The sequence below is a fragment of the Equus caballus genome, chromosome 5 (genome assembly GCF_041296265.1).
Source record: "Equus caballus isolate H_3958 breed thoroughbred chromosome 5, TB-T2T, whole genome shotgun sequence".
Taxonomy (NCBI): domain Eukaryota; kingdom Metazoa; phylum Chordata; class Mammalia; order Perissodactyla; family Equidae; genus Equus; species Equus caballus.
This window is the reverse complement of record NC_091688.1, coordinates 41,416,049-41,439,387: the sequence shown is the minus strand read 5'-3', so window position 1 is coordinate 41,439,387 and position 23,339 is coordinate 41,416,049. Positions and strand designations below refer to the sequence as shown.

General features: G+C 50.8%; 2 protein-coding genes and 1 long non-coding RNA gene across 13 annotated transcripts; 2 read left to right on the top strand and 1 right to left on the bottom strand.

The window, feature by feature from the left end:
* The first annotated feature begins 92 nt into the window (after positions 1-92).
* On the top strand, positions 93-5,219 carry MTX1 (metaxin 1). Its single transcript, XM_023641053.2, is given in 10 exon segments — positions 93-380; positions 382-508; positions 511-689; positions 1,704-1,773; positions 1,906-1,985; positions 3,533-3,625; positions 3,811-3,993; positions 4,121-4,197; positions 4,635-4,789; positions 4,885-5,219. Coding segments are annotated over 10 exon segments (1,452 nt in total). The 5' UTR covers positions 93-107; the 3' UTR covers positions 5,100-5,219.
* Positions 2,037-21,734, bottom strand: GBA1 (glucosylceramidase beta 1). Of its 11 annotated transcripts, none has more exons than XM_070267058.1 (13): positions 21,523-21,692; positions 19,700-19,803; positions 10,590-10,669; positions 10,118-10,205; positions 9,414-9,605; positions 9,144-9,290; positions 8,687-8,820; positions 8,296-8,468; positions 7,821-8,058; positions 7,052-7,276; positions 6,476-6,639; positions 5,967-6,083; positions 2,037-5,876 (listed from the first exon to the last, which is right to left on the bottom strand). In XM_070267058.1, exons 3-13 carry the CDS (start codon positions 10,614-10,616, stop codon positions 5,771-5,773), a joined length of 1,611 nt encoding a protein of 536 aa, XP_070123159.1. In that variant the 5' UTR covers positions 10,617-10,669; positions 19,700-19,803; positions 21,523-21,692; the 3' UTR covers positions 2,037-5,770. The 11 variants fall into 11 exon arrangements, with proteins under 11 accessions (XP_070123159.1, XP_070123154.1, XP_070123157.1 ...); XM_070267053.1 differs by lacking the exon at positions 19,700-19,803 and adding an exon at positions 11,593-11,947 and having other exon boundaries at positions 10,590-10,954; XM_070267056.1 differs by lacking the exon at positions 19,700-19,803 and adding an exon at positions 11,593-11,947 and having other exon boundaries at positions 10,590-10,843; positions 21,523-21,686.
* Positions 10,870-12,129, top strand: LOC138924081 (uncharacterized). Its single transcript, XR_011438694.1, has 3 exons — positions 10,870-11,009; positions 11,091-11,136; positions 11,407-12,129. It is a non-coding gene; the product is annotated as an uncharacterized lncRNA (long non-coding RNA).
* Positions 21,735-23,339: the final 1,605 nt, after the last annotated feature.

The window sequence follows — 23,339 nt, the reverse complement described above, 5'->3', positions numbered from 1 at the left end:
CAGTTCCCGTTACCAAGGCAACAGCCAGCGAGCCCCACCTCCCCTCCCCCACCCAGGCTCCAACCAGGCCTCGCTCCGGCCGCCGCCACCGCCCCTGTTTTGTTTCCATGGCGACAGGCGGCGCGGGGCCCGCTCCAAACATAACGCGCTGTGGAAAACATGCGGCTCGGGGGACCGCCCCCCGCAGCCCCCGCTCGGGGCTGAGCCCTGAGGGGCGCTGGAGCAGCCCAGGCCACGTGCAGATTTGCGAGAGCCCCCAGAGCCCGTCCAGGCGCACAAGACCCCCTTCCCGTTGGGCCTGCTTTGCCTTCGGGGGTTCGGGGCTCCCTCGGCCGAGGCGCCCTGACCGTCAGAGGCGCGCCTGGCCGAGAGCCCTCGCCCCCCTTCGGGAGCCGCCTCTGGATCAGGCGGCTGCAGCCCTCCCCCGAAGCCCGCGGCTCCGCCCCGCGCCATCCGGCCGCCTCTCCGGCCGGGCGAAGCCGCGCCTCCCCGAGGGCCTCCCCCGGCCCCAGCCCGGAGATCCCAAAGGGGCGGTGGCGGGAGGCGGGTCCGCGCCGGGGAGGGCAGAAGCGTGGAGGGAGGTGCTTCCGGGACAGAGGGCGGGCAAGATGGCGGCGCCCATGGAGCTGTTCTGCTGGTCGGGGGGCTGGGGGCTGCCGTCAGTGGACCTGGACAGCCTGGCCGTGCTGGTGAGGGGTGGCGCCAGCGCCCTCTGCTGCGCCCTGGAGGACTGGGGAGGGGGCCTGAACTAGCCGATCGTTCCGAATTTTGCCAGGGCGCCTCAGCACGGGTGCAGTGGGGAAAACTAAAGCCATCAAAGAACGTGCCTGGCCGGTACGGGCTCAGTGTCCTATGCTGTAGCAGCCTGGGGTTTGTGCAGCAATGGAAAGAGGTCTGGTCTGGGGTTCAGGAGATGTTGTTTTAGTCCTTGCACATCCATTTACTGGCTGTGTGACCTTGGGGCGATCTCTTCTCTGTGGGAGCTGTTTCTTTATCCGGAGGTTTACTAAAGCTGGACGATCTCAGGGTTCCCGGGCTTGGCATTCCTGTCTTCTTCTCAGCCTTCCTTTCCTCCTCCCCCTTTCCTCCTCCTCCTTATTGAGGTTATTGTTTATTGAACCAAAAAGCCCACAGCCAGGTTCTATAGAAAGAATTTTGGAGTCAGACAGACTGTTTCCTTTCACTCATTCACTCCTTCATTTAATAAGCATGTATTAGGCCTCTTCCAAATACCAAACATTGGCATGTAAAGATGAGTAAGACTTGGTCCCTCCCCAGAATTTGTTTATCAAAAGGTAGACGTGTAAGCAAATAAATGTAATAAAATGTTGAGGTGCTAAGATCTAAGTAGGAACAGGCCATGGAGGCTGCCAAAGAAGGGCATGGCCAGTGCTTCCAAGATGGATATACTGGTTAGGAAAAACTTATGAGGATAGGTGTTCACCAGGTAGATGTCAGGAGAGGAGGCAGAGCGAAGGATTTTCTTGGCTGACCTGTAATCACGGACATGTCCATTATCTCTCTCTGAGCCCTGTGTTGCCCATTGTAAAATGGGAAAGGTAATGTCTACCTCTTTTTTTGGGAAGCAAGTACTAAATATAGAGCATAACAGGAAAGGTATTCAATAAGTGTTACTTCTCTTCCTGATTCTCCTGTGGGGGCCATGTCCCTGGCCTCTCTGCCTTCTGCTTCCTTCCCTGCAGACCTATGCCAGATTTACTGGTGCCCCACTCAAGGTGCACAAGATCACCAACCCCTGGCGGAGCCCTTCAGGTACCCAGTGTCCCTGGGGGGTGAAGAAGGGAATGTACAAGGGGAGGAGCAGGAGACAGACAGGGACGTGGTGCAAATATGCATGGATAGGCAGCTAAGGGTCTGGTGGGCATACTTCTTTCTCAATGTCAGGAACTCTGCCTGCCCTTCGGACCAGTCATGGAGAGGTCATCTCGGTACCACACAAGATCATCACCCACCTTCGAAAAGAGGTAGGTGGCTCGGGTAGGGGGGCTGTCAGTGAGAGAAGTTCAGTCAATTCAGTCAGCGCAACACACATTTATTGAGCACCAAGTACATGCCAAGCTAGACGCAGATGACCCAGAGCTTCAAGGAGCACAAAGCCTGATGGGAGAGACGCACACAATGTTGCTGTGAAGCAGGAAGCAGTAGGCAGAGATTAAGCTGGGGCACTGTCAGGGCATCTGGAAGCACAGTGCCCTCTGCCTGCTGGGCGGGGAGGGAGAAACGAATAGGCTGATGACACATGGAAGGGAAAGGGGAGTAGAAAAGAGCAGTTGGCTCAGATGATGCCCTCAAAGGTGGGACCAGAGAGGGACTTCTAAGGGCCATTGCCCTTTTTTTCAGGTTGGGCTGGATATGGGGCTCAAGATGGACAAGGCTTAGAACCAGGGTGGGGAAGTTTAAAGAGTATTACAAGAGGAATGGGGAGACCTAGGCTCTCCTCTTCATTCTGTTCTTGACTGTGTGACCAACTCACTTAACCTCTCAGAGCCTTAAGTTCCGTATTTTTAAAACTAGGGAGGCTCAGCTAGGATGCTTTCCAAAGGTTCTTCTAGCTTTCCTAGTTTGGTTCCAAAAGGGAACACCTTGTCAGAAGTGGGCCCTTCATCTTCATTTCTACTTTTCCAAAGGTGAAGGAGCTGGAGAATTAAGGGAAGCTTGAGAGGCATGGAGAGGGGATCCAGGTAAAAGCCAAAGTTCCTGGCAAGGACTAGGTCACTCTCTTGTTTCCTTATATGTGAACACAGCTTTTCCAGTTTCCAGAGTTTTCTCCTAACACAGCCACTTTGAGAGAAAAGAGACTATTACTCTCATTCCACAGGGGAGAAACTGAGGCTCAGAGAGATTTAAGGATCATGCTCAAGAGGTTATTTGGGGACAAAGCTTACTCAGGATGTAGACAGGGGTGCTGAGGAGCAGACGCTGGAGCCTAGGAAGGTGTGGCAGGCTGAGACATGGGGGTGCGGTTGGAATGTGTGTGTGGCGGTGGCGCCTGGGCCATGGAATGAAATAGAAGAAATAGCTAAGAGTTAGGCATTGAGAGAACAAGCCAGGGGCCCTGGGCATGGGTTCCCTGGGTCCTGGGAGCATGAGGATGGCGTCCCCTAGTTCCTGAGGCATGGACTGAGGCCCGAACTGCATCTGAGCTCTCCTCTGCTAGCTTTGTGGTGCCTGGATCGGGGAAGTTACAGTTAGAAAGTTGCCGTCAGCAGGCATGCTGCCAGCTTTCCGTGGAAACTCTGGGAGCTGCTCCTGGTTTGCGGCCGGGCCTTCCTTCCTCCCCCCACTGGGCGTGAGACCTTCACGGCCAGCAGGCTCCAAGACCCAGGCTTTCTGCCAACAGCAACAGGCTACTGGCTGGGCCCAGGCAAGGGGGCCTCAGTGGGAAAAGCTGCTTGCTCTACCTCTGCTACACTCAGAGGCCAGTGAGGGTGGTACCAGTCAGGATGCCTCCTCCTTGGGGAGGTGCCCCCGGAGTCCCCCGGCATCCACCTCATGGACATTTCCTCCACAGAAGTATAATGCTGATTATGATCTGTCAGCCCGGCAAGGGGCAGACACTTTGGCCTTCATGTCTCTGCTAGAGGAGAAGCTGCTCCCAGTGCTGGTGAGTGTGTCCAGCCCCCACGCCATTCATGGCCAGCAGGGGAGGGGGCCAGGCGCACACACACTGCCCATTCCCCACCCCCCCACCCAACAGGCTTGGAACAGCATGGGGATCAGAAGCCTCCTCTGAGTCAGGCAGGTGCACTGGCTCAGACCTGCCTCTTCCTTCCTACGTACCCAATCCAGATACATACTTTTTGGGTAGACACCAAGAACTATGTGGAAGTGACCCGGAAGTGGTATGCAGAGGCTATGCCCTTTCCCCTCAACTTCTTCCTGCCTGGTCGCATGCAGCGGCAGTACATGGAGCGGCTGCAGCTGCTGTGCGGGGAGCACAGGCCTGAGAATGAAGAAGAGCTGGAGAAGGAGGTACCTCTGGGACAGGGGGCTATTGTATGAAAGGAGCCCCAAGGATGATAGCCAGGACTGGGAGTGCCTAGGAGGGGAGGCAGCACTGTTCCCGCAGCCACAAGCCTACCTTGTGTCCTCCCTATAGCTGTACCAAGAGGCTCGGGAATGCCTGACCCTTCTCTCTCAGCGCCTGGGCTCTCAGAAATTCTTCTTTGGAGATGCGTGAGTCTGACTCCAGGGGAATAATAGGTGGCTTGGAAGAAGATACAGGTTCAGATGTAGCTGCAGGGGCTGGGGTGAGCTCAGGCTCTGGATAAGAGCTCCTCGGGACAGACACTAGGTCCGATGACAGTGGGGCTGTGTGTGGGGTCGGAGCCTCCTCAGTGGTGCAGGAGGGTGGGAGGGCCGCCAGGCACAGGAGGGGCCTGCAGGGCTGTGGGGCACTCAATGTGCCCTTTGTGCAGCCCTGGGATAGAGTCCCATTCAGGGCCAGGCTGGCGCCACCTGGGGAGCCCTTCCCACACCAGGTCCAGAACTGTGTGTCCTCTCTTCCCCTGGTGGCCCTCTGCTGCCCAGGGCCCCCCTTCCAGGGCCGACTCTTCCTCTGATTCTATCTCTACCCCTTCTGCCTCTCCATCCCACCCTTCTCTCTACTCCAGCCCCGCCTCCCTAGACGCCTTTGTCTTCAGCTACTTGGCCTTGCTGCTGCAGGCAAAGCTGCCCAGTGGGAAGCTGCAGGCCCACCTGAGGGGGCTGCACAACCTCTGTGCCTACTGCACCCACATCCTCAGCCTCTACTTCCCCTGGGATGGAGGTAAGGGGTAGATGGATGGTGGGCGCCAGCCTTGGGGAGAGTGGGCAGGGATCCAGGAACTAGCCCCCTGCCTACCTTCCTTCCTTTCCCCTCAGCTGGGGTGCCACCACCACGTCAGACACCAGCAGGCCCAGAGACTGAGGAGGAGCCATACCGGCGCCGGAACCAGATCCTATCTGTGCTGGCAGGGCTGGCAGCCATGGTGGGCTATGCCTTGCTCAGTGGCATTGTCTCTATCCAGCGGGCAACGCCTGCTCGGGCCCCAGGCACACGGGCCCTGGGCATGGCTGAGGAGGATGAAGAGGAATGAGTCATCCTCATGCTCCCAGGACTGATTTTTCTACTGTATGCATTCCAGAGGCCCCTGTGTCTCATTATTGGTACGGCCAGAAATGGGGTGCTACCCCCGGAATAAACCTGCTCACACTGACTAGGATCAGACATTCTCTCCTTTAAGGGGCTGCCATTTTTCCTAGCTGGTGCCAAGGGGGCCATCTGGGTGCTTGAGCCTACACACTGGTGCTTGGCTTCTGTAGCTGCCTGTGCCCTGATGCTGACATCTTCTGCAGAGGCCCAGTTCTGCATTGCCAAGAAAGACAAACAGTCCCCAGTTTTGGGTCCAGCTTTCCTAGTCTCTTCCTTTCCTTAACCTCCCCCCCACCCCCATCTTGTGCTTGAACAGACAGTGAGCTCACCCTGGGCCTGGGCCCACTTTCCACAGGCAACCAGCACAGAGCACACGCTCACACAAGCATGGGGGTGGGGGGCCACTGGGCTGCCTGATCCTTTCCCTAGGGGCCTCTAGCCCCTGGCACCAACTAGAGGGGAGAGTGAGTCACGCAAACCACTGCCCCTGGGCTTATGTCACTTAAGCTCACCCCAGCCCTGCTGTACCCTCTTTAGCCATAGACAGCATGTGAGCTGACTCTGTCCTTTTAATGCCCATGCTAAGCCCAGGCGCCTGCTTGGGTATCCACTTCATCACTGGCGACGCCACAGGTAGGTGTGAATGGAGTAGCCAGGTGAGACAGTCTCCAGGAATCCCACGGCAGGATCCTTGATGGTGAGAGGCACATCCTTAGAGGAGCTGGGGAGGGGGAAGGAGAAGCTGAGTGCGTGATCCTGCCAAGCCCACCATCTCATCTTCAGCCCAGTTCCCAGGCCCCGCTGCTCTCACCGGTTTAGCACGACCACAACTGCAGAGCCATCGGGATGCATCAGTGCCACTGTGTCCAAGTTGGTCTTCTCACTGGCATCCAGCCCCACTCTCTGGGAGCCCTCAGGAATGAACTTGCTGAAGTGGGAACAGGTATTGTTAGGGACCCCAGCCTAGCCCCTCTGGCCCTGAGGGCTGCTCCCATCAATCCCTCATCTAAGAAGTCACCCTTCCCATCGCTCACCCCTGAGAACCCTTGTGAGAGTTCTGCCCTAACTCTAAAGGCCTTGAGCTGCGCTGCTGGGCATGCCCTGCCCACCTGTCTCCCAGCCCAGCATCGGGCATCCAGGGGTTGTCTGTGTCTTTGATGCCATCTAGTCACTTCCTGTCTAGATGGTGCAAGAGGGACAAATGTGCCTCTCCCAAGGTTCCCACCCTAAAGGCCTTCCTGCTCCCTCGTGTAGGGTGATGTAAGCCCAGTGCAGGAGATGCTAGGCCTGTGTGGAGCGGGGGGCCCACCCTGCACTCACCTGAAGTGGCCAAGGTGGTAGAACATGGGCTGTTTGTAAAACGTGTCCTTGGCGATGTCCACGATGATGGGGCTGTCGACAAAGTTGCGCACCCAGTTGGGTCCGCCTTCAGGGTTCAGGGCGAGGTTCCAGTCGGTCCAGCCAGCCACATGGTAGAGGAGGTTCTAGGATGGGAACAGGGCAGAGAGACAAAGGCTCAACCCTGGGTTCCCAGAGAATGTAGTTAAGGGTCACATGAGGGAGACGGGCTGTGGTGCCTCAGCCCTGTGAGAAGGGCGCTCTGTATCCTCCATATCTAAGGAGAGAGGGATTCTGAGGAGGAAGGCATCACAAGAGAAGCTGAGAAATCCGAGGCAGCTGTAACTGTCTGAGAGCCCAGCATTCGGAAAAAGGGTGATGGGGTCTGCAGATCTGTGAAGGGAAGGCAAGATAGGGAACCGTGATATCCCAGAATGTGCTCCAGCAAGCAAGCCGTCTGGGGAAAAGTTGGAGAGGAGGGCCTTCCGTCAGCCTTTGGTGAGAGCAGGAGGGGTCTGAGGTGGTCTGCTTTGGGGAAGGGGCACTGAGGTGGCTCACCGTGATGATGCTGTGGCTGTACTGCACCCCTCGATCCCAGGAGCCTAGGCGCACACTCTGCTCCCAGAACTTGGAGCCCACACAGGCCTCTGAGGCAAAGAGCATCATGTCAGGGAACAGGCGGTGTGTCTCCCCCAGGGTGGCTTTTGCCGGAGCCAGAAAGTCCAGATACCAGTGTACAGCGATGCCATGAACGTATTTGGCTGCCTCTGGGTCCGCCAGCACCTGTACAGGGAAGGGGAAGGACACTTGGGGAAAGGGAGCCACTGAAGTTGGGTCCTGCACGGAGAGTTCTGGAAGAGGCACTAGGGGACCTGAGACATGAGTGGAGGGATGAACACAACTAAAAGGGGTTAAAGTGACAATCAGGGGGATCCATGGGGTCCTGGAGATCCAGACTGGGTCCTTACCACCCCCAGCACCCCAGGGGTGGCACCAGGCCCCAGCCTGGGATGCTCTAGGAATCAAGAGTTGGGGCAGGATGGCCAGCCCAGTGGTGTAGTGGATCAGTTCACACACTCTGCTCCGGTGGCCTGGGGTTCATGGGTTCAGATCCCCAGCACAGACCTACACACCGCTCATCAAGCCATGCTGTGGTGGCATCCCACATACAAAATAGAGGAAGATTGTCACAGATGTTAGGTCAGGGACAATCTTCCTTCCTCCCCCAAAAAAGAATTGGGGCAGGAGAGGCATTCTGTTCGGGAGCAGTCATTTGGATGCTGGATTTGGAGGTCACTTGGGTACCCACAGAGGTCCTGAGCCTTACCACCTGGGCCCAGCGGGGCAGCAGCAGGCGTTGGTCATCCAGCATGAGCACACGGACATTGCGGTGCGTACTGTTGGCAAGGGTGGGACCCAGGTCACGGGCGATGAAGTCTCGCTGGTGTTCAGGGGTGAAGCCCAGGCACTGGAAGGGGTACCCACTAATGAGCCCTGCAGAAGGCTCGTTCTCAGTTGTTACCGCCCAGAACTGTAACTTGTGCTCAGCATAGGCATCTAGGAACCTGGCAGGAGAAAAGGTGTGAGTGATCATGGCCAAGAAAGGGGACCAAGACACTGGGGAATAGGAGGCCCAATAGGTGGGGGAAACCGAGGAGCCCAAGTCTGAAAGGCCCAGAAGGTAGAAAGATGAGCTGAGGAGAGTCAGATCTGGAGGCAAAACTAGGTTGAGGGTTGGGATATAGACCGGGGTGTCCAAAAGAGGAGGTTGATCCAGACCCATGGCCTTGCTGCTCCCTTACTTGACAAAGTATTTGGCCCAGGTCTGGTGGTAGCGATCTCCCGGCTGACCCTTGAGTGACCCCTTCCCATTCACTGCCCCATTGGTCTTGAGCCAAGTGGGTGATGTCCAGGGACTGGCGAAGAGTGAGATGGGGCGCTGGGACAACTCCAGGGCCTGGTGAATCAGGGGTATCTAGAAACAAAGGTAGTGAGGAGAGAGACACCCAGAGTTGGAACATAGACAGACTGGCCCAACCAGTGCATCAGGCCTAGCCATCAGCTCCCGCCCTCCCACACACAGGACAAAACAGCAGGGGGCAGATTCTATGTCTCTGCAGGTTGCTCTAGCCTGAGGCTTCTCGACCAGCAGGCATCAATGCCACCACAGCCTGAGGCGGCCAGAGTGCCCACCTTGAGCTTGACATCTTCCTCTGGGAGGCTGAAGTTGTGCAACTGGAAGTCATCAGGGGTGTCGGCATAGGTGTATACACGAATGGAGAAGTCACAGCTGGCCATGGGTACCCGGATGATATTGTATTCGATTCCTGCAGAGAAAGAAGACCAAGATATGGGACTCTGAGTCAATAGGAGAATGTGGGACCTGGTCTACCACTTGCCTGTCCTGAATTACGTCCAAATCAGGACCAAAGGGAACTTGGACTTCTGGGTTGGGGCCTGTGGAGCCAGGCACATGGGTGAAGCACAGGCCTCTGAGCCTGAGAGTTCCCAAGACTCAGCAGAAGATGGGTAGGGCAATTTTATTCCACTGGGCATTAAGAAAGGACTCAAATGTTAGGAATGGGTGGAAGTCAGGGTCAAAGGAAAGGTCAGTGTCAACTGCACTATATCATCTTGCCCCCCTCCTCACCTTCTTCAGAGAAGTATGATTTGAGTAGCAAATTCCGGGCAGCAGGTGACAGGGCAAGGATGTTGAGAGCAGCAGCATCTGTCATGGCCCCTCCAAATCCCTTCACTTTTTGGAACTTCTGATCTGGCTGCAGGGTCAGTAGCAACCCTAAGGACATCCACAGGCAATAAAGGGTGTCAGCGCACAGGGGAGAAACTCTCTGGTGGTCACTGGCACAATTCAGTTCCAGCAGGATCCCAGCCTGGCTCGGGGTGAGGAGGGTAGCGTTACCTGTGCCTGTGCGGTTGGCCTGGATGGCCCCCAGACTCAGCTCCATTCGGCGACCACTGCGTGTGCTCTCATAGCGGCTGAAGGTGCCAGGGGCAGGCAGGGTCAGGGGGTCAAGAGAGTCACAGTACGTGGCATTGCAGACACAGACCACCGAGCTGTAGCCAAAGCTTTTAGGGCTGCAGGGGCGGGCACCTGGCAGGGAGGACGCACAAGCAGAGGCAAGGGCTGAGGGATGAAGATGGGGAGGAGGGGCACACCGGTTGAAAGGAGAGACCTAACACTGGTTCCAAAAATCCTCTTGCATGGGGCTGGCCTTGTGGCCCAGCAGTTAAATTTGCACGTTCTGCTTCGGCGGCCTGGGGTTTGCTGGTTTGGGTCCCAGGTGGGGACACAGCACTGCTTGGCAAGCTATGCTGTGGCAGGTGTCCCACATATAAAGTGGAGGAAGATGGGCACAGATGTTAGCTCAGGACCAGTTTTCCTCAGCAAAAAGATGAGGATTGGCAGCAGATATTAGCTCTGGGCTAATCTTCCTCAAAAAAAAAAAACATCCTCCTGCTGTACCCTCACCCCAAGGTTGGTCTCAGTCACTCCAAAGGGTTGACTGAACACCTGCTGAAGTCTGCCACCAGTATGCCAGAGGCTATCAAAGGACCATAAGGCAGAAGGGAGCCTCGGGCTACCTCCCTCCTTGACTCACTCACCTGATGCCCGTGATACTGCCTGAAGTAGAAGCAATCCCATGAAGCTGGCAGCCATGATGCCTACCCTGCCCGGGCACTTGAGACACCCCTGAGAACAGAATAAGAAGTGGCTAGAAGGCAAGTCCCTCTCCACCCTTCAGCTCCTCTCTTGGGCAAGGCTCGCTGCCTATGGGCACCCACAGCCTAGTCTCCATCTTTAATAGGGATGGAACAAGGCCCACAGACACCTGGGTGCAGCCCTCCCTCCAAGCCCTCTGCTAGTGACAGCTCTCTGCCCACCCCAACCAGGACCCTCCTCCACCCCTCTTCCCACCCATTTCTTCCCCGACCACCCCCTTATCTGTTCCTCCATTAAAGAGCCATGATGGCCTGGGTTCGAGGAGGGCCTGTCATTCATTGAATTCCAGAGCCTGGATGGCCAAGATTCCAGAAGCAGCGTGACAAGAGCAGCTGGGAGCCCTGGCCCACTCACCTCTCTGGAAGGACTTGAAAGCTCCATCACTAGATGAGAAGACTACAGGGTTCTCAAGCCTCGGAGGGATAGAGGATCCACTAAATGAAAACAGATGCAAGCACCTGCGGTAGCTATAGACACTGGGTTAGCCCTGCGGGTTAATCCGGCATAATGGAGTGGATGGGTCACATGATGACGACAGGAGAGTCACATGATACAGGAAATGAGGCAACTGCAACCATACTGGTAAAGGGCGACTGGCTTCTTCCGGGCTGTTGGCGATTATACACCCTGTGAAATTCTGGGAGGCGTGTGTGGATGACAACTTTAGGAAGAATCTAGATCAAAGATCTGAGTGGAGGATTGGGTAGAGGCTCCTGAATCTGAGAGGATGGAAACCACAGCAGGCACATTGCTTTCTTGAGAAAAAAATTTAAGGTGATACTAATAAAGGTGAACTAATAAAAGAGGTTCACTGTGCAAAACGCTGAGAGAATTAAGACAGTCTTTGTCCTACAGAGGCTCGTGAGGCGGGGGAGTCACACGCTTACACAGATAGTTACAGGTAAAGACAAAAACAGTAAGAGGTGTGCATGGAGGGAGGCTGGCGGGGGGGGGGGGGGGGGTGGCTGGGGGGGGTGCGGGGAGTTACCCTGGAAGTCTTCAAGGAGGAGAAGGGGCGGGGATTATTAACCAGCGAAATGCAGGGAGGATGGGCCCGGGGCAGAGGGATGGCAGGACTGAAGGGAGGGAGTCATCAACGTGGCGCCTCTTGAGACCTCCCTTGTTTCATCATCACATGCAGATTGTAATAACTGTTCTTCCTTTCTCACAGGACAGGGAGGTTGTGTAAAGTAGTTCAGAAACTGGAAAGTGTTGTACAAAGCTGCATCCTCCAGGATGCGAGAAGAGGGTTGTCCACGGTGTTGCCTCATGGACCACATAGCATATGAGTTAGTGGGAGTGACACACGCACAGTTGTGACCTGACCAACTCCAGCTCTCTGAATCTGTTTCCTCACCTGTAAAACAGAGGCAGTCCCACAACCTCACGGGTCATTACTGGGATCTGAGATGAGCACAGTGCCGGGTGCATAGTAGGTGCTCAGGAACCACTTGTTTGTTGTTTGTGTCTCTTTGTTTTCGAAAATTATCTCAGTGAGTCTTTTCCAGACTCACTCCAGGCAAAATTGATCATCTCTTCTAGGTTCCTATAGCACTTAAGTATAGTCTCAGTGAGGGGCTGGCCCCGTGGCCGAGTGGTTAAGTTCGCACGCTCCGCTGCAGGCAGCCCAGTGTTTTGTTGGTTCGAATCCTGGGCGCGGACATGGCGCTGCTCATCTAAACCACGCTGAGGCAGCGTCCCACATGCCACAACTAGAAGGACCCAGAACAAAGAATATACAACTATGTACTGGGGGGCTTTGGGGAGAAAAAGGAAAAAAATAAAATCTTAAAAAAAATAAAAATAAAAAAGTATAGTCTCAGTGAGACGAGCTGGGTTTGAATCCTGGCTCCACCATTCCCTGGCTGTTTGACCTTCAATAAATTAATCACTCTAAGCCTGTGTTTCTCATCTCTAAAAGGGAAGTGATGACTCCTACCTCCTAGAGTTGCTGTGACGTTTGAGTGCGATAATGTGTGTATCTAGTACACTGCTTGGCACCAAATATTGCAACAAGTTAGGTCTGTGTTTACAGAGGGAGCTTGGACTTCCGTGAAGGAGTGTCTTACTCATTCTGTGCAGACAGCCTGGCACAGAATGGGTAGGTACCAAACTGCTGAACTGAAGTGAACCGTCATCACGGTTATGTCAGTATCTGCCCCACGCGGACTTCCTGTTTTTCCGGGAAAGGTGATACAGGGCTTGTTCTCGGCAGGTGGGCGGGCGGGTGAGATCCAGGACCTTACTTCCCTCTAGTTCATCATTCCACAAGTATTTGTGAAGCACATACTACCTTCGCCCCTGCCTGTTCTGGTGGGTGGAGAGCCCCCATCCCTCTCTGTTTCGCTCTGCAGGCACAGAGTTTATGAGTCTTTTTTCTTCTGTTTAACCTTCAGTTTGCAAAAAGTTTTCCAGAGTGGATACCATCTCATGGGCCACATTTCTCTCACAATGTGATTTGCTTTTATATTTTGTTTTCTAAATAAAGTCGGTTACAATAAGGGCCAATACGTATTGAGTACTTATTCTGTGCTCTTTTATGATCATTGTCTCATTTCATTCTCACAAGACAGATACTATTATTTTCCTCATTTTAGAGAGGAGCAACCTAAGACTCTGAAAGGTCATCAAATTGCCCGAAGTCCCTCAGCTATTCAGTGGCGGAACATGGATTCATATCCAGAGTCATGTGACACACATCATATATTTAATGAGTGTCTCCGGTGTGCCAAGTGCTGTGCTAGGTGCTGGTTATTTTCAAAAGCTGCTGTGCTGGTCTGCAGTGTTTGCTTTGTTTTAAAATCATCCCTTGTCTTTTATGGAGTGTTCTACCTGCCCCAGGTGAAGCCCAAGTTGGTTTTTTTTTTTTTTTTTTGAGGAAGATTAGCCCTGAGCTAACTGCTGCCAATCCTCCTCTTTTTGCTGAGGAAGACTGGCCCTGAGCTAACATCCACGCCCATCTTCCTCCACTTTATATATGGGATGCCTACCACAGCATGGTGTGTCAAGTGGTGCCATGTCTGCACCCGGGATCCGAACCGGTGAACCCCGGGCTGCGGAAGCAGAATGTGCGCACATAACCTCTGGGCCACCAGGCCGGCCCCCCAAGTTGGCTTCTGAAGTGCGGGCTACGTGGCAACATTTCTGGATCCATGTTCTCCAAGGGTATTAGTCAGGGGATACCAACTGAATAATAAAACAAAATCAAGAACTCCCATGTTGGGCAAGAATGATTGATTTTCAGTTGGGGTGGGGTGGCCCTGCCTCTGTCCCTGAGCTTCACTCTCCTCACCCTGGGAGAGCTCAGCCCAACAGCCCCAGTGCCCCCTTTTCATAAAAAGTATTTTCTAACATACTCTTTACTACCCTGAAATGAACGTATAGATGATATGACTTACCTACACACATAATTTAGAAGAATCAATACAGTTGCCTTAATTGGAATATAAAGGAAAAATAATAGGACTATTTTTTATAATAAAATATGTTTTCAATAAGTAAATGCTTAGGCATGATTACCTAGAAGACATAATGTAGTCAGATCTTACACTGACTTAAATGGAATAAATTAAGATTGAAAAGAAGCGAAAAAGGCCCATGAATTGATACATAACTTCAATATGTCACTTTCACTATATGTAATTTTCACAATACGTAATTATCATTGTGCTGCAAAAACATAAAATATATGATAAGTCAAAATGGTTAAAAGCCAGTCTTCATGAATAAGATTTAGTACATTCCACATGTCTCTACAAATTTAATACTTGATTCTAAGCCTTGGCAATTCAAAAAGGAAAAGGATAGTCTTTTCAACAAATGGTGCTCAGAAAACTGGATATTCACATGCAAAAAGATAAACTTAGACCCTTACCTCACTCCATAACCCAAAATTAAAGCAAAATAGATCATAGACAGAAATGTAAGCGTTAAAACTATAAAACTCTTGGAAGAGGGGCCAGCCCAGTGGTGTAGTGGTTAAGTTCGCACACTCTGCTTTGGCAGCCTGGGGTTTGCAGGTTTGGATCCCAGGTGCAGACCTACACACTGCTCATCAAGCCATGCTATGGTGGCAACCCATATACAAAATGGAAGAAGACTGGCACAGATGTTAGCTCAGCAACAGTCTTCCTCAAGCAAAAAGAGGAAGATTGGCAAGAGACGTTAGCCCAGAGCCAATCTTCCTCACCAAACCCCCCCCCCCCCCAAAAACCCAAAAAAACTCCTGGAAGAAGCCATAGGCATAAATCTTTGTAACCTTGAAATAGGCAATGGTTTCTTTTTCTTTTTTTTAAACAACAACAAACATTTATCATCTCTCATAGTTTCTGTGGGTCAGGAATTCAGGAGTGGCTTAGCTGGACAGTTCATATTTGAGGTTTCTATGAGACCATAGCCAAGATATTGGTCAGGGCTGCAGTCATCTGTAGGCCTGACCAGGCCAAGGCTCTGCTTTCAAGATGAGCTGCTAACTAACATAGGTGGTCAACTGGGGCTGGCTGTTGGCAGGAGGCCTCAGTTCCTCACCACAAGGACTTATCCATAGGACCACTTGAGCATCCTCACAACACGCATGGCAGCTGGATTCCTCCAGAGTGAGTGACCTAAGAGAGAGCAAGGCAGAGCCCACAACGTCCCAGCCTCAGGAGTAGCACCTCATCACTTCTACAATATCCTATTGGTTACACAGATCTTCCCTATACAATGTGTGTGGGGTGGACTAAACAAAGGCGTGAAGACCAGGAGGTGGGGAGCATTTGGGGCCATCTAGGAGGCAATCTGCCACAGTCCACCCTCTGGCCCCCAATAAGTCATGTCCCTCCACATGTAAATACTCTTACTTCCTCCCAAGGTCCCCAAAAGTCTCATCTTATTATAGCTAAAGTCCAGAATCTCATTAGGCAATGGTTTCTTATATATAATTCCAAACCACAAGTGACAGGAGAAAAAAAAGATAAATTGGACTACACCAAAATAAAAAGTGTTTGTGCTTCAAAGGATGCCATCAAGAAAGTGAAAAGATGACCAGCCCAGAGAATAGGAGAAAATATTTGCAAATCACATATCTGATAAGGGCCTAGTATTCAAAATATAAGAACTCTTACAACTCAATAATAAAAAGATAACCTAATTTAAAAATGGGCAAAGTATTTGAATAGACATTTCTCCAAAGATAATATACAAATGGCCAACTAGCACATGAAAAGATGCTCGACAACACTAGTCATTAAGGAAATGCAAATCAAAACCACCATATCACTTCACATGCCCTAGGATGGCTATAAGCAAAAAGACAGACAACAAGTGTTGACAGGATGTGGAGAAACTGGAATGCCCATATGTTACTGGTGGGAACGGACAATGGTGCAGCCACTTTGGAAGAGTTTGGAAGTTCCTTCAAAATGTCAAGCATAGTTACATATGACCCAGCAATTCCACTTCTAGGTATCTACTTAAGAGAAATGAAAATATATGTCCACACAAAGACTTGCACGTAAATGTTTATAGCAGCGTTATTCATGGAAACAACCTAAATGTTCATCAATTGGTGAATGAACAAACTGTGGTATTCTCATGCACTGGAATACTATGCAGCAATAAAAAGGAACAAAATATCGATACATGCAACAACTTGAATGAACCTCAAAAACATTATGCTTGGGGCTGGCCCTGTGGCTAAGTGGTTAAGTTTATGCGCTCTGCTTCGGCGGCCCAGGGTGTCGCTGGTTCAGATCCGGGGCATGGACATGGCACCACTCATTAGGCCATTCTGAGGCGGCATCCCACATGCCACAACTAGAAGGACCCACAACTAAAATATACAACTATGTACTGGGTGGCTTTGGGGAGAAAAAGCAGGAAAAAAAAAACCCATTACGCTAGGTGAAAGAAGCCAGACACAAAAGATCACATATTGTATGATTGCATTTATATGAAATACTAGCCTAGGCGAATCTAAAGGGACAGAAAATGGATTAGTGGTTGCCTGGGGCTGGGGTGAGAATGGAGATTAACTGTTGCGCAAATCAGTAAATTTACTAATAAATCATTGAACTGTACACTCAAAAGGACAGACTTTTATAGTATGCAAATTACACCTCAATTAAGCTAGTAAAAGACTTTATTACATATTTGCAGTTGATTCATTGCTTTTGCAGGACCTGCACTACTGCACTCTCCAACTAAATATATTACACAGTTGGAAATGCTCTACCACACGAAGTAGACGGATGCAATACTTTCAATGTATTTTTTTTATTTTTTATTTTTCCTTTTGCTCCCCAAAGCCCCCCGGTACGTAGTTTTGTATTTTTAGTTGTGGGTCCTTCTAGTTGTGGCATGTGGGGACGCTGCCTCGATGGCTTGATGAGCAATGCCATGTCCGCGCCCAGGATATGAACCGGCAAAACCCTGGGCTGCCGAAGCGCAGCGCGCGAACTTAACCACTCAGCCATGGGGCCGACCCCTCAATGTATTTTATTTAAGCTTCCTTGTCTATAATGATCTCCTAAATGATTGGGCTTTTTCAAAAACCAAGTTCTTGTAAAACTTTTCTGCATTATTATATATTAAAGTCCTGTTGATTTATGTTTGATTTTATATTTGCATATGTTATTGAGCAGAACATTCCAAAGTCAAATAGAATAAGGGACAATTCTTCCTTGTGCAGGACTGCCCTGCATGTTACAGAACATCTACCTTTCCTGCCCTTCATCCAGGAAATCCTCCAAGCGCTTCCTAATCGTAGCCTCCACTAAAGACACAAGTTCCCAAGATGCCCCCTAGGGGGCGACTGAGAACCACTGCCCTAGGGGCGTCACCTCAAACACCAGGCCTCGCTGCAGTGGCCACTAGGGGCGAAGTAGGTGGCCACAAACGCGTTCCTCTGTCTGCTTTGCACAGCACTTTTAAAAGACTTAGCTAAACACAAGAGGAGGACAACCGGGAAATAAATATAAGCGAAACGCAGAAGTACGGAAATAGTTTGGCTGACCCAGCACAGGAGTTCTGATCCCACTTCAGCCAGCCCTGTGCCAGGCTGTAGGTTCCGCTCAGCAAACAGCAGCCCTGGAGACTGGCAAGTATCATGTCACAGGCTCCTTGCTCTAATTTAGGCCTCAGACCAACTCCCCAAGGAGGACGCCCCCTCCCAGTCCCACTGTCACCTCCACGGTCAAGTCAGAGAGACACTTTCTCATTCCATGCACAGCAAGGTAGGTGCTCAAAAAATACGTACTAGATAAATGAATGAATAAACCTCACCAGCCAGCCTAGAGCCTGTCCTTTCAGCTGTGGTTTCTGATTTGAAGATACACCACCCCTGAATACTGACATAAAAATGACTTCCTCCTCCAGTGAGACCCTTCCACCCCTCAGGCACTAGGATGTGGCTCCACCATTGGAGTCATCTGATTAACCAACTCTTTTTTTTTTTCCAGCTTTAGCAAGATATAACATTGTGTAAGTTTAAGGTGTATCATGTGATGATTTGATACATGCATATATTGCAAAATGATTACCACAATAAGGTTAGTTTGATTAACTGACTCTTAAACAATAACCACAGCATTCACTGTAAAGCCCAGGGCAAATGGAAAGTACTTCTTCCTCCAATGCTATCCTATAATTTTTCTCAAGACAACAAGAGCCAATCTTTCATAAGTGCTAACTACATGCATTAGCCTGACAACTCCATGTTACAGATGAGAAAACTGAGACCTAGAGAAGTTAAGTGAGTGGCAGAGCCAAGCCTAAATTCAGATCTGTCCTACTTTGACATCTTACTCTTAACCATCTCGCCATACAGCCTCCCAGATATTTCAGTAATGTATTTTTAATCTTCTTTAAAGGTTATAAACAATTGCAGGACAAATTTCATGGTTCCTATTTCTTTGAATCCTCAAAACTCTTCACTCAGAGGCAAGCAGCACAGAATCGGGGCTCCATGTTTGCCGAATGAATGAATGGGTTAAGTCATCAACCACACGCGGGTATTCAAGGCCCTGCTTCTCTGTTTCAGAGACTTCCTTGGTGTGGTTTGAAGCAGAGGAGTGGTGAACTCAGGAGGAATGAGGTTAACTCTGAACACGACTATTAGAGCTAAAGTGAGACCTAATGGAGGGGACTTGGGTGCGGCGACAGGAAGTGCGGATTCACATACTGAACACCTGTGAGCCTGCTCACACATTCCTTACTGTTTTGGGCCTTCCGTGCAGGGCGGTAGTGAGGCTCACAGAAGACAATAATGTCTGTGAAGATGTTCCTTGTGAACTGGAAAGCTCCAGTAGATGGCAGGAATGATTACTGTTATTGTTATTCAGCCTTTCTCTCTTCCCTCCAGGTATAGTTGAAGGAGTCTTCTGGCCAATACCTCTACCTCCACCCTTGCCCCCTCCGGCCGCCGCCATTTCTCTCGTCCCCTTAAGGAGAGGCAATATGGAAGAATGTTATAGCATGGACACCAGAGTGACTACACAGGCTTTAAATCCTTGCTTCATTACTCACTAGTGCTGATTTATAGGGAAGTTACTTAACCTCTCAGAGCTTCAGTTTCCTCATCTCCAAAACTCTTGCCTCGGTTGCTATGAGGATTTAATGCAACAATGCATGTAACATTATTTAAAGTCAAACTTCTGGAATGAGTTGCTACACTTGATGAGTCCTCTCTCACACTTCCTACATTCCAAAGGCCACCTCTGGACCCTCTCTGCTCCAAAACTGCTCTTGCCAAGGTCAACAATGATCTCTTTGTCGCTAAGTGCAGGCGATAATGTGCAGCCCTTATCTGACTTGACTCTTTACCTCAGTTGACACAGGACCCCTCTCATCTGTTTTCATGACTCCACACTCTGCTGGTTTGAGTGTCCTCCCACTTCTTTGGCTGTTCGTTCTCTTTTGTAGGCTTCCCCTCCTCTTTCTGTCTGTGGGTGTTACTTTGGGTTTTGTCCCAGGCTGTCTCTTCTCATACATCATGCTCTCTCCGAAAAGACAACCCCATGGCTTGACTACCTTCTAGTCGCTTGTGGTTCCGAAATCTCCACCTCCAATCCCAATCCTTCTCCTGGGATTGCTTCTGTGACATGACTGCCCTCCAGACCTTTCCTCCAGGCGACTCACAGACACCTCAGCAGGATCATCCGGAGATCCTCACCTCCCCCAGCCAAAATCGCTCTTGCTCCTGTGTTCTCTCTCCCCATGAATGGAACCCCTTCCTCCCAGACCCTGGGACTCATCCTTGACTCCGTCCTCTCCCCATTATTTCTCTCCTAAACCACTGAAACATCTCTCTCTCTTGGTCCCCTAACCTCCACTTTTCTCCTCCAATCCATTCTCCAAGAACTGGATCTAACTAACATACAAATTCTGAAGCTACCACTCTCCATCCTAAAATCCTTCAATGGCTCTAGACTGCCTTTATGATGGCTTATGGGACCTGGCATCTTTGTTCCACCTTCACATCTCACCTCTCCACTTGCACCACATGCTCCAGTCACATTTCCTCTAACAGGCTGCATTCCATCTTGCCTCTGCTCTCCCCTCTGCCATGAGTACTTTCTTCTCTTCCTCTCTTGAAAAAAATGAATAATTACTCTTGACAAATAGAAATGGCAAGCAATAGGATATATTGGAGTATATGAGGAAGCCATTTAGTGTAAACTTAATTCGGCCTGACTTTGTTTTTTCCAAAAAGGCCTGACATAGCCATCGAGCATGCACTGTATACCTGCTTTAAACATTTCCTATGGCAAGAACAAATGCCCTTGAGATAAAGGTGCAACTTCCCCCCACATTGGCATCTCCTTAAGGATAAGCATCTCTTCCTAGGCTAGGAACTGATTGCTGCTCTCACCTTTGACCACCCAGCTCACCTGTGACCACCCAGCTCAAGACAACAGACCTGCCACCCTGCTGTGTTCACCAAGACAGCAGACCTACCTGCTGTGTCCACCAATCGCTGTGCCGACAGAGCAGTCTCAAGACTATTGTAAAAAGGACATTTCAATCCTATGGGAAACATCCTCTCTGGGGGTATATAACCATTCTGTCCACCCCACTTCCTCGGTGCCCTTTCTTCCTTTAGCTCAGAATAAACTCACCCAAATTTTCATTTATAGATTGGTTATGGATTATTTTCGTTGACACTCTTTTTCATCATTAAGGCCTCAACCTTAATGTCACTGTCATCAGGACCATTTTCCTGACACCCGCTTGCTATGTGCTCCCAAATTCACACATTCAACAAATAATAATTGAGTATCTACTATGTGCCAGGCACTATTCTATGTCCTGAGGATACAGCAATGAATAAGAGGATAAAGTCCTTGGCTGTACAGAACTTATGTTCTAGTGGGGGTAGTACACAGAAAACAGATAATTTCAGACGACCATGAGAACTATGAAGCAAAATAAAGGGGTAGGGCATGATGAAGAGAGCAAGTGAGGGGGAGAGTGTAAGATGTGAGTTTGGAGAAAAAGGTTGGGGGCCAGATTCTGTAGGGCCTTGGTGGCCACAGTAAAGAGTCTGTATTTTGTTCTAAGATGGAAATTCACTGGAGAGTTTGGTGCAGGGAAGTGACAAGATGAGATTTATATTTTTAAAAGATCACTTTGGCTGCTGTGTAGAAATCAGACTATAGGGGGTAAGTGCCAAGCCAGGGAGAGCAGCTTCCAATTACAGTTGCCGGGGACTTGCCTTTTCTACATTCGTTCTGCCTCAGTCCTCGCAAAGGCTCTTCCTTCAGGATGCACCACTCTGCACCTCCATTTAGCCTGGCTAAAGCATATTCATCTTTGAGAACTCAGCCCAGATGTCATCTTCTCCAAGAAATTATCTCCCTTCACACACACCCCTCCTGTAATACAAGCTCATGGTCCTTACGTCTCCTTTGTAGCTCTTATCATAGTCGTGATTAATTGTACAAATAATGTCCGTTATAGTGTCCAGTGGCCTGCTAACTCGTTTGCTTGCTGATCTGTCAGTGCGTAAGCCCAGTAGCGCAGGGGCCAGTGTGTCCTGGCTCCCTGCCATATCCCCCGTGCGCTGGTCCCGTGCTCAGTGAAGGTTTGTCAAATGACTTAAGAATGGATAAATCATACAGACCTTCTTCCCACTCCACCCCTCAAAAAACCAAGTGGATAGCGGAAGATTTGAAAATTTTATCCCCTCTTCTTCATTAGTAAAATATGACCATCCATACAATTAATAACAATGATGATGAAAAGGTGAAGTGCAAACGCAGGGAGGGGAGAGTTAAGACCCAAACAGTGCAACATACATTACGCCTACCGTCAGCGAAGCGAAATAGCAGCCCCAACCGGAGGCAAAAGGAAATCCCCCAGCACCCTGCAAAGCGGAATGGGCGGGGCGAGAGCAGGGGCCCGGCGGAGCGAGCGCGGAGCGCGGCTGCAGACCCCCGACGCGCAGCCGCGAGACGCGCAGCCAGAGCCGGCGGGGGCGGGGCCTCGCTCGGGCGGGGAGAGCGCTAATCGTCAGAAGGCGGGACGCAGGCCTCTTCCGCACGTCTTATTGGCCTTTCTGGGGACGGGCTGCTCTCTCTGACCAGCCACAGTCCAGATGGGGCGCAAGCGTATTCGGGGATCTTCCCGGGAAGAGGGCGCGAGAGTCGAGAAGCACGCATGCGCCTCGACGTACGCCCGGCCCCACACTGCAACGGGTTGGGGGAAATTGAATTCCCTGAATGAGTCCAGCCCACGGGGGCTGAGGTGGGTTCTTAAACTTTGTCCTTTGGGAGCCTCAGGATAGGGAACATTCAATGCCCAGAAACTTCCCCGTTGGGAATCCCAATCTCCACCCCCTCCTATCTCGTTTTGTCGTCTGGCCGCGCCCTAACCCTCCCTGAGGCTAGGTTGTTATGATGGTGAATTATTCAAGAAGGCTTGCAGCCTGACGCCATCTCTGGGCAGTGCCCTTCCATTCTCCCTTCCTTCCCTGTAGCGCACCATGGCTCTCCCCAAAATCACAGGGTCCCGAAGCTGTTTACAAGGCCCTACTCTGCCACTTTAATAACTTCACGAGTTTGTTGAGGATCTACTGTTAGACCCAGTGAACTAAGCAAGTCCCTGCTCTTAGGAGCTGACATTCTATGGGAAGACACAGACAAAAACAAAGGAGACAATTTTAGATAGTGATAAGTGCTGAAAACAACATGGCAATGTGATAGACCGACTGGGGAGTCCTCAGTGAGAAGGTGTGAATGGAACTAAGACCTCAATTAGGCAAAGGCAACAGCCATAGGGAAGACCGCGTCATGCTTGGGAAAAAGCAAGTGCAAAAGTTCTTATGTGAGGCGATTTGAAGCAGAGTGGACCAGATTGTATTTGACCATGGTCTTTTAAGGAGTTTGGAATTCTTCTAAATAAAATGGGAAGCCAGAAGGTTTAGGCAGAACCTTGATGTGATGTGATTTCTTATCACCTTGCTGAGTGGAGAATGGATTGTTCAGAAGTGTGGAAACAGATCAGTTCAGAGGCTGGAAGAGAGGGTGGTGGCTTGAACTAGGTAGCTGGTGAGACATGGATGAATTAAGGATAGAACTGGGTGTGTTGGATGAGGGAAAAGAAGAAATCAGGATGATTCCCAAGCTTCTGGAATGTGCAGCTGGGCAAATGGTGGTGCCATTAATTGAGATGGGAGCAGTGGAAGAGGAACAGGGGCCGGGGGCTGGGAATGAAGAGTTCAGTTGTGGCCATGTTGAGTCTGAGGTGCCCATTAGACACTGAAGCAGAGATGTCAAGTTGGAGGTTGGAGCTCATGGAGAGGTCAAGGAGGGAGTTATCCACGAACACATAAATGGCATTAAAGCCGTGCATTCTGGTAGGGCTACCTACAGGCCGAGTGGAGGCAGAAGAGAAGAGGGCCAAGGGGAGAGGCCTGAGGACCTCCAGTGTTAAGTGATGCAGCAGAGGTGGAAAAGCTGGGAAAGGATACCGGGAGAGTGAAATAGGAGGAAAAATAGGAGAATATGATGTATTTAAGGCAAGAAAGGGAAAAAATTCAAGAGGAAAAATGCCGATTCTCTGGGTTAAATACTTCTTAGAGGTCAAGTGAGATGCAAGCCAAGAAATGGCCACTGGGTCTGATAC

Coding starts and splice junctions, on each gene's coding strand:
- GBA1 (XM_005610048.4), bottom strand. CDS start 10,616: ATGGAGCTTTCAAGTCCTTCCAGAGAG. Junction 9,291..9,413: donor GGCCAACCGCACAGGCACAG/GTAACGCTACCC, acceptor GGATGTCCTTAG/GGTTGCTACTGACCCTGCAG. Junction 8,059..8,295: donor TGGGCCAAATACTTTGTCAA/GTAAGGGAGCAG, acceptor TTCTCCTGCCAG/GTTCCTAGATGCCTATGCTG.